This window comes from Trachemys scripta, chromosome 1 (genome assembly GCF_013100865.1).
Source record: "Trachemys scripta elegans isolate TJP31775 chromosome 1, CAS_Tse_1.0, whole genome shotgun sequence".
Classification (NCBI taxonomy): Eukaryota; Metazoa; Chordata; order Testudines; family Emydidae; genus Trachemys; species Trachemys scripta.
In genome coordinates, this window is record NC_048298.1 from 144,312,867 (window position 1) to 144,323,305 (window position 10,439).

Here is a 10,439-nt window from a genome sequence, read left to right on the forward strand (position 1 = left end):
GTGTAGGCGCGCCTTTGTACTCCCCCCCTCCGAGGGGAATAGCTTGCAGCACTGCAGGCGCTGATTACACTGGCAATTCACCGCGCTGCACTTGCTGCGCTCAGGGGTGTGAAAAAACCCCCCCCCCCCCCCCGAGCACAGCGAGTGGGGGGGGGGGTGTTTTTTCACACCCCTGAGCGCAGCAAGTGCAGCGCTGTGAATTGCCAGTGTAGCCAAGGCCTCTGTGTTGCTCTTTTAAGACTTCTGAAAGCTTTCTCCACACCTCGTCCCTCTCAGATTTTGGAAGGCACTTCAGATTCTTAAACCTTGGGTCGAGTGCTATAACTATCTTCAGAAAATTCATTTTTTATTTTTTTTTGCATTTTGTCAAATCTGCAGTGAAAGTGTTCTTAAAATGAACAACATGTACTAGGTCATCATCCGAAACTGCTATCACAAGAAATATATGGCAGAATGCGGGTAAAACAGAGCAGGAGACATACAATTCTCCCCCAAGGAGTTCAGTCACAAATTTAATTAACACAGTATATTTTTAACGAATGTCATCAGCATGGACGCATGTCCCCTGGAATGATGTTTGAAGCATCAAGGGACGTATGACTCTTTAGCGCATCTGGAATGTAAATATCTTGCGATGCTGGCTACAACAGTGCCATGCGAAAGCCTGTTCTCACTTTCAGGTGACATTGTAAACAAGAAGCAGGCAGTATTATCTCCCGTAAATGTAAACAAACTTGTTTGTCTGAGCAATTGGCTGAACAAGAAGTAGAACTGAGTGGACTTGTAGGCTGTAAAGTTTTACATTGTTTTGTTTTTGAGTGCAGTTATGTAATTTAAAAAAACATCTACATTTGTAAGTTGGGAAGAGGCAGGGCGGGCTAGGGCCAGGTCACTCACTGCTGCCGGCACCAGGCCCCCCGCTAGTCCCCCAGGCCACCCTGGACCCCACGTCCTCCTGAAGCGCAGGGCCTGGTGCAGTTGCCCGGTCCATCCTATGGAGGGGACGGCTCTGCTTGGACCCATTCTGGGCACCACCAAAAATCATACAATCCTGGCGCCCCTGGATCCCATCACAGTGCCTGATAACTAAGGCTACGATTTTGTCATGGATATTTTTAGTAAAGGTCAGGGACAGGTCACGGGCAAGAAACAAAACATCACGGAAGCTGTGACCTGTCCCTGACTTTTACTAAAACCATCCCTGACAAAATGGGGAGGGAGGAGGGTCCAGCACCCTGCCCCTCCCCTGCCTGCAGCAGCAGGGAGCTGCAGAGTCTCCATTGCCCTGTGGAGCAGGGCGGGGGGGTCAGGTTCCCAACCCCCACCAGTTGGGGAGCTGTAGGGGGCTCCTTCCAGCAGCTGCTGAGCAGCTCCGGGATCCTCTGCCTGCGCGGACGGAGACCGGCTGCTCTTGGCGGGTGAGCAACTGTAGGGGTGGGCCCTGGCAGCGGTGGCAGCTGGGGAGCTCATCGGTCCCTGCTGGAGGCCGGTCAGTTGCGGGGGTTGCCCGCGGAGGCTGGGCTGCTGCAGGGGTCCCCCGCTGCTGGCTTCAGCAGATGTTACTGAGCATTTTCAGCTCGTGTGAGCATGCTCAGTACACTCTAAGTAGCACATTCAGTCAGATGGCAGTTTTTCACACTACAGGGTGGCTGGTCAGCTGTGGGGGCCCCCAGTGTCACAGAGGTCGCTGGAAGTCACGGATTCCGTGACTTCTGCAACTTCCGTGACATAATCGTAGCCTTACTCATAACCTTTAATGTATTTACCCTCACAAAACCTCTTTGAAGTCAGGCTGGACTATTAAAAACCTAGAATGATATAAAATTAATATGGCACACATTGAATGGATTAAAAACTGGCTAACTGATAGTACTCAAAATGTAACTGTGAATGGGGAATCGTCATCGAGCAGGTCTGTTTCCAGTGGTGTCCCACAGGGATCAGTTCTTGGCCTTATGCTATTTAGCATTTTTATCAATGAGCTGGAAGAAAACATAAAATCACCACTGATAAAGTTTGCAGATGACACAAAACTTAAGGGTGTGATAAATAATGAAGAGGACCAGTCACTGATTCAGAGTGAAGTGGATCACTTGGTAAACTGGGTCCAAGCAAACAATATTCATTTAAATTCGGGTAAATGTATCCATCTAGGAACAAAGAACGTAAACCATACTTACAGGATGGTGAACTCTGTCCTGGGAATCAGAGACGCTGAAAAAGATTTGGGGATGTAGGGGATAGTCAGCTGAACATGAGCTCCCATTGTGGACAAAAAAGCTAATGCGATCCTGGGATGCATAAACAGGGGAATCTCGAGTAGGAGTAGAAAGATTATTTTACCTCTGTGTTTGACACTAGAATACTCTGTACTGTTCTGGTGCCCACAATTCAAGAAAAATTGGAGAGAGTTCAGAGAAGAGCCACAAAAATGAGTAAAGGGTTAGAAAACATGCCTTATAGTTAAGGTTAAGATTTTGTTACAGGTATTTTTAGTAAAAGTCACAGAGAGGTCACAGGCTTCCATGAAATTTTGCCCATGACCTGTCCGTGACTTTTACTAAAAACGCCCAGAAGGGGCGGGGAGGACTAACAGGGGAGCCCCACCGAGGGCTGACTGCCAGCCACTGCTCCAGCCCCGCTGCTGCCAGTAGAGTAGCTAACGGGGGAGCAGCCGCTCCCCGACCGAGCACAAGTGGCGCCTTTTTAATTTTACTCACCCGGGAGCCTGGGTTTCACACCAGTGGAAAAAAAAAGGTGCCACCCCCCCATTGGCCTATCCAAATTCTCCCCTTCCCCACCCCCGCCACCTGGGTGACCCTTTAAAGAACTTTACTGACGCCTCCCTCCTTGCATCAGGTTGTAACATGAAGCAGCAGCTGATTGGTCAGAAGGCCCCCAAAATATGATTTGATTGGCTGATACAGCACCGCCCCAGGACAGAACGGACTGCACCATGTGCTGGAGAGGGGGAAAGGGGTTAGCGGCACAGTATGCAATCTCCGGGGAATGGGCGCGGGGACGGGCTTGGGACATCCCCACCCGGCGGGTGCTTGGGGGTGCTCTGCTGGATGCATTAGCCTTTGGGGGGGGGCAGCTGGGTCCCCTCTCGGGAGCTGCAGCCCACCCCTCTCCCTCACGCCCCCTCCCCCCTGAGACGATACAGCCCGGCTCAGGGGTCCCCTGCTCAGCATGCGCTGCGCTGGGTCTGGCCCGTCGACTCCGAGTCCGCGCTGCCCCCGAGGCGATGCTGCTGCCCTCGCTGCAGAGAGCGCTGCTGGGCTGCCCCCCACTGGGAGCCCCCCGCTGCTGGGATCCGGAGTCCCCCGGCAGCACCCTGTCCCCACATGTCCCCATCCCCCCCCGGGCCTTCCCCCAGCATGCGGGGTCCCAGCACCCTGGGAGCTCCAGCCACCCCCTTCCTTTCATGTGCGGCCCAGCCGGGCCTGATGTTCCGCTCCTTGCCACGGCGTCGGTGTGAACTAGGCGCCACCCGCTGCGGCGCTTTTACAAACGGGGCAGCACTCCGGGTCTTTGCTGGCACTTCGGCGGCAGGATCTTCACTCGCTTCGGGTGTCTTTGGCGTCACTGAAGCTTCATCACCGAAGTGCCACCGAAGACCTGCAGAGCGAGTGAAGGTCCCGCCGCCGAAGACCCAGAGCACTGCCCCGTCAGTAAAAGCACCGCAGCGGGTGGCACCTTTTTTTTTTTTCCCGCTCCCCCTCTTCCCTCCACCTGGCTACGCCACTGGCTGCTGCTTCTGCGTTGGGGGCTGACTGCTGGTTGCTGCGCCAGTCCTGCCGCTGCTCAAGGCCTGCTGCTGCAGGAGGAGGTCCATTAAAGACACAGAATCTGAGATCTCTGTGACACAATCGTATCCTTACTTATAGTGACAGACTCAAAGCACTCAGTCTATTTAGCTTAACAAAGGGAAAGTTAATGGGTGACTTGATCTCAGTCTATAGGTATCTACACAGGGAACAAATATTTAATAATGGGCTCTTCAATCTAGCAGACAAAGGTATACCAGCTTGGAAGCTGAAGCTAGATGAATTTAGACTGGAAATAAGGCATAGATTTTTAACAGTGACAGTAATTAACCATTGGAACAACTTACCAAGTGTCATGGTGGATTCTCCATCACTGACCATTTTAAAATCAAGATTGGATGTTTTTCTAAAACATCTGCTGTAGGAATTATTTTGGGGAATTTCTATGGCCTGTGTTCTATAGGATGTCAGACTAGTGATCACAATGGTCTCTTCTGGCCTTGGCATCTATGATCCCATTTTACAAATGGGGAACTGATGCACAGAGAAATTCAGTGACTTGCCCAAGGTCATTCAGGAAATCTGTGGTAGAACAGGGAGCTGAACCTGAGACACCCAAGTGCCAAGCTAGAGCCCTAACCAAGGAACCATCTTCCTCTCTCATAGCACAAGAACAAGGGGTCACTCAATGAAATTAAAAGGGAGCAAACTAAAAACTGATAAAAGCAAATAGACTTTTATAGAGTGCATCACGAACCAGTGGCAACCTTGCCTCTAGTTGTCATTGAGTCCAAGAGCTTAATAGTATTCAGAAAAGGATTGGACACTTGTAATAATAACAAGAATATTTGCAGTGACATTGGATAAGATAAAAATGTATAAGGCAAATAAACCTCATGCTTCAGGTCATAGGACATCTACTACCTGTCTGGGCCTAAGAAGAAATGCCCCCCATGGGAAAGTTATTGCATAGTTATCCATTTATGGAATTTCTTCCTGTGATGCATCTGATACTGAACTACTAGTGGAGGCAGGATACTGGGCTACATGTGCTGGTGTAGTATTGCAGAGAGACACTGGGACCACTAGGCCATTGGTCTTATCTATGGTGAGTTCTCTGTGTCTGTTCAGGATTGAACTCTAGAGTGTATTCTCTCCAGGGCGCTGTCCAACTTACTTTTAAGGCTCCCACACAAGAAAGCTTCCACCCCTTCCCTTGGGAGATGATTTCACAGCCTAATAAGTCTCACTACCAGGAATAGATTCCTGGCAATCAGACTAGATCTTCTGCTCAGATTCACCCCATTCCTCGTTATATCCCCTTGCATCACTCTGAGCAGATCCTTCCTTCTTGGAATTTCCACCCTCTGGAGTGTATCAGATTCTCACAAGCTCTCAGTCATTGGCTGGCTGAGCTGCACAGATAGATTGGTCATTTCCTTCTCATTCGCCCACCTATGAGATGCCAGTCTGGGCAATTTGGTTCAGTCTAAAATGTGCATGAACTTTGCAAAAAGCTATGACCCACTGTGAGCTGAAGGTGGGACTGTTTTCAGTAACACTGCCTCTGTCTCTGTCTCTCACTTTGTATCCTGCAGGAAGAGCCAAAGAGCAAATCCAAAATCTGTGCCAACGTTTTCTGTGGAGCCGGGCGGGAGTGCGCAGTGACGGAGAAGGGGGAGCCCACCTGCCTCTGCATCGAGGTAGGGCATAGAGCAGCTTCCAGATGACCGGAGGTAGAGAGGAGATGGGGAGAGGGGACTTCTTGAGGTCTAAGGGATCCAGATAAAATACACTAGGGCTCAAGCACTAGCCAATATAGCTTCAATGGGAGTTGCTCTTAAGTAGTCCCAAACCAAGAGGGGCCCTTGAGTCTACAGCCCCTTTTCTTCTCAGCTCTCCCCTGCCAATTCCTCCTCCCCAGTCACACACACTCTGTCTGCCTCTGTCATCCACTCTGATACTCTCCTCCCGCACGCCCAGAACTGGCTCCTTTTTCTCCCCTCATGAGCCCCCAGTGCCCCGCCACAACCTGGTGCTCTCCTCTGGTGCATTGCAGCACAGATGCTGACCCACGCCAGGTAGTGCCAGTGTGGCTGAGCTGCCTATACCCTCGCCACTTACCCCGCAGCCCAGAGTGTCAGACTATGCAGGGGAGAGCTGGCTGGAGCACTCCTCATGTGGGGAGGGTGTGGCAGGGTGTCAGCACACAGTTGGACTGGTGGAGGGAGGGGCACATACTCTCAGCAAGCCTGCTGTCAGCATAGCCAGTCTGCGTGAGTTAGAGAAACCAGCACTAAACACTTTTTTAAATAAAAAAATCTCTACAGGTATACTGAGATGGGCCTTGAAAGAAGGGACAGTTTTAGAGACATGGAATCTGCCCATTTTGCTGTTCTCTTCCCATTACAAAAAGCCATACATTCTTACACCAATGGAACACTGTTTTTTAAAGAACCCCGCCTGTCCCCACCCCCTCAGCATTTGCAACCTGGATGCTGCTGCCCTGGGAACTGGAAAGTGAAAGGAGCTGTAAGCAAACTGACTGGGTTGATTACCTTTACCCAGGCTAAGAGAAACACAAAAAGGAAACCCCCAGCCCAAACGTTGGCAATGCCAAATTGGTTCTCAGCTGCGAGCCTGCCTTCAGTTCCGCAGCAGAAACCTTGAGATGGTGTCTGCAGCCCATGCAGATAGATCCACCCAAAGAAAGACTTACACATACACACACACACACAGACACACACACACACACACACACACACACACACACACACAAAGTCACTCAGAGACACACAGGTTTGCACACACACACCCAGAAGCAGAGACAAACATAGCATAGATACTGAAGAACACAGAAATTAATCACTAGTAAATCTGCTTTCATTAAGTCACCTGTATGGTGGTAGTGCTGGGGAAACAAATGTTTGTGGATGTGGGATCCCCATTTTACAGACCACTCAGCTCCTGCACAAGATCTTTCAGGTTCTGGGTGGTTAGTATCTCTCAGTCCCTACTTGCACTGAGGAAGATGTGCACAGTGCCCACGAGCTGGGCTGAGAATGGGGCTTACACACTGCCTCCCTCCAGCCATCCTGGGACCAGAGGCGTTGGGCAAAGCTCTTCTCTTTCTGGCTCTTTTTCAGCAATGCAAACCTCATAAGAGGCCTGTGTGTGGCAGCAATGGTAAGACGTACCTGAATCACTGCGAGTTGCATCGTGATGCCTGCCTTACTGGCTCCAAGATCCAGGTGGACTATGATGGCCACTGTAAAGGTAAAGCCAGCCCTGAGAGCTTTGGACCTACTGTCACTCAAACAAGACCACCCTGGGAGGAGGTGCAATGGAGGAGAAAACAACCTTGTGCCTTCTGTTCCCTCACACAGATCACAGATGAGATCAAGGGGCACCCATAATATGGCTTCCAGCTGCCTCTTCCTTCCAACAACCAATACAATCAACATACCCTTTCCATCCACCTGTCGAGGAAGGTTCAGGTCCACTAAAGGTTCGGGAGAATTGGCCAGTTCCAAAAGCCCTTCCTCAATCCTTGCTCAAGCAGAACTCTCTGGGTGCCCCTGAGCTACAAGAAATCTGTGCCCATGACATCACTTCCACCAAATAGGGACAAGAGGGGTGCTGACCTTTCAAAGGACTCACACTCTCTATGGTAACGCTGGTCTGTTAAAGGAGCAGCTCCAAAGAGGAATATGAGGGAATGTGCTAGGGAACGCAGTCCAGAACTGCCTGATATCCTTCCTGCTGAGATAAGCCCCACCATCACCAAAGGTGCCCTGTTGCTAGGAGGTAACAGGGGTCTTCAGAGGCTGCAAACTCACAGAGCTGAATCCCTCCCCTCTCACCGCCATTTGTTCCGCGCGAGGGAGAGTCTCATGTCACTTTGATACACAGTATCAGAATGTAAATGTGATACTGAAGCCATTTTTTCCTGCTCATTAACGTCCTTTCCCATGTTTCCACTAACAGAGAGGAAGTCTGAGAATCCAGCCGCAAGCCCAGGTAAGAAACCATCTCCTCCCCCGCCACACCTGAGAGCTCTGAATTCCTCCCAGCATATGTGCATGGTGGAAGAATGGGCAGTTTGACAGGGAACTGCACAGCTCTAAGGTGGAATGAATAGAAAAACATGTCTGTTCCCAGAATGGGGACAGAATTTACCTGCAGACTTTCATATTACGGAGCCTGTGCCTGGCTAAGGGACAGGGAGATTGAGAGGTACATTGTAGTGGGCTGAGCATAGGACTGGGAACCAGGAGTTTTCACTTCTATTCCTAGCTCTAATACTGATTCCCTATGTGGCCTTGATTAAGACACTTCACTTTCTTGTGCCTCAGCTTCTCTGTTTGTAAAATGGGGGTGATAATAATACTAATGGTGGTAAAGCACTTTGAGGATCGATGCACTTACATAATTGCTAATAACAGTAATAGATTGTTGTTTATTTTCAGATTGAAGATAGGTTAAAAAAATAACTGGTCCCTCCTTACTCCATAGATGGGCTGCCTGGGTGTAGCAGAGTGCAAGCTGCTGAATCTACTGACTGAAATATGATCTGATTGCTTTCTACTCCTGTTAGACATGCAGAGCTCTGTGTTTGTGAGGAAATACCTTTTAATGGGATAACTTCTGCTGGTGAGAGAGACAAGCTTTTGAGCTTACACACAGCTCTCCTTCAGGTCTCAGAAAGGTACTCACAGGGTATGTCTACATAGCAAAGAAAGACCCGTGGCTGGCACATGCCAGCCGACTCAGGCTCGCAGGACTCGGGCTGCGGGGCTGTTTCATTGTAGTGTAGACTTCTGGGCTGCGGCTGGAGCCCGAACTCTGGGACCCTCCCACCCCACTTGGTCCTAGAGCTTGGACTCCAGCCCAAGCTCAGAAATCCACACAGCAATGAAACAGTCCCTTAGCCCGAGCCTGAGTCGACTAGCATGGGCCAGCTGCGGGTTTTTCTTTGCTGTGTAGACATACCCACAGTGTCACAACTAAATACAAGGTGGAACAAGTTGTTTAGCATAAGTAGTTAACACACATTTCAAAAAAGCTAGTGGTGAGGGTTTACCATCACCCCCAGGCTTTTTTTCCCTCCTTTTCCCCCCTATGACTGGAGAGGTGTTAACTGGCCACGTCACCTTGAATGGTCCTTTGAAATATGTGTTAACTACTTACGCTAAAGTTGGGGTTCTCAAACTTCAATACACCGCAACCCCCTTCGGATAACAAAAATTATTACACGACCCCAGGAGGGGGGACCAAAGTCTGAGCCCACCCAAGCCCCGCCTCTCCAAGGGGGGGGGGCAAAGCCAAAGGGCTTCAGACACAGGCAGTGGGGCTCACGCTTTGGCCCTGGGTGGTAGGGCTTGGGCTTTGGCCCTGGGCCCCAGCAAGTCTAATGCCAGCCCTGGCGACCCATTAAAATGGGGTTGCGACCCACTTTGGGGTCCCAACCCACAGTTTGAGAACCACTGAGCTAAACAATCTATTTCACCTTGTATTTAGCTATGACTCTGAGTACATTTCCCAGATCTGAGGGCAAGTCTACACTACAAAATTAAGTCAACCTAAATTATGTCGACATACAGCCACTGCAGTAATTGAATTGGTTTTACATGTCCACACTACGCTCCTTGTGTCAGCGGTGCGCGGCTTCACTAGGAGCGCATGCACCGATTTAACTGTCTGTGTGGGGCATTATGGGATGGCTTCTGAAAGGTAGCAACAGTCGATGTAAGCAACACAGTATCTACACTGACACTGCGTTGACCTAACTACATCGACCTAAGCATTACGTTTCTGGAGGAGGTAGAGTTATTAAGTCGCTGTAGTGGGAGAGTTACATCGATGGGAGCTGCCTTATGTCAACCTAACTGTAGTGTAGACCAGGCCTGAGTAAGGAAGAGCTCTGTGTAAGCTTGAAAGCTTGTCTCTCTCACCAACAGCAGTTGGTCCATTAACAGCTATTACCTCACCCAATTTATCAGAGGGGTAGCCGTGTTAGTCTGAATCCGTAAAAAGCAACAGAGGGTCCTGTGGCACCTTTAAGACTAACAGAAGTATTGGAGCATAAGCTTTCGTGGGTGAATGCCCACTTGGTCGGATGCAAGGCGTCTTGCGTCTCTTGCGTCTGATGAAGTGGGCATTCACCCACAAAAGCTTATGCTCCAATACTTCTGTTAGTCTTAAAGGTGCCACAGGACCCTCTGTTGCTCACCCAATTTGTCACTCTAATATCCTGAGACCAGCATGGTTACAACAACACTGCAAACAGAGCTCATACAGNAAGTGGGCATTCACCCACGAAAGCTTATGCTCCAATACTTCTGTTAGTCTTAAAGGTGCCACAGGACTCTCTGTTGCTTTTTACGGATTCAGACTAACACGGCTACCCCTCTGATAAATTGGGTGAGGTAATAGCTGTTAATGGACCAACTGCTGTTGGTGAGAGAGACAAGCTTTCAAGCTTACACAGAGCTCTTCCTTACTCAGGCCTGGTCTACACTACAGTTAGGTTGACATAAGGCAGCTCCCATCGATGTAACTCTCCCACTACAGCGACTTAATAACTCTACCTCCTCCAGTAACGTAATGCTTAGGTCGATGTAGTTAGGTCAACGCAGTGTCAGTGTAGATACTGTGTTGCTTACATCG

General features: G+C 49.9%; 1 protein-coding gene across 1 annotated transcript in view; it reads left to right on the forward strand.

Moving 5' to 3' along the window:
* FSTL1 (follistatin like 1) overlaps window positions 1–10,439 on the forward strand; it is a 74,452-nt gene that overhangs the window by 50,240 nt on the left and 13,773 nt on the right. Inside the window, exons 3-5 of the mRNA XM_034788549.1 lie at window positions 5,369–5,473; window positions 6,917–7,046; window positions 7,758–7,790. Of these exons, the coding sequence (XP_034644440.1) occupies window positions 5,369–5,473; window positions 6,917–7,046; window positions 7,758–7,790 (268 nt within the window). The remainder of the gene's footprint in view (window positions 1–5,368; window positions 5,474–6,916; window positions 7,047–7,757; window positions 7,791–10,439) is intronic.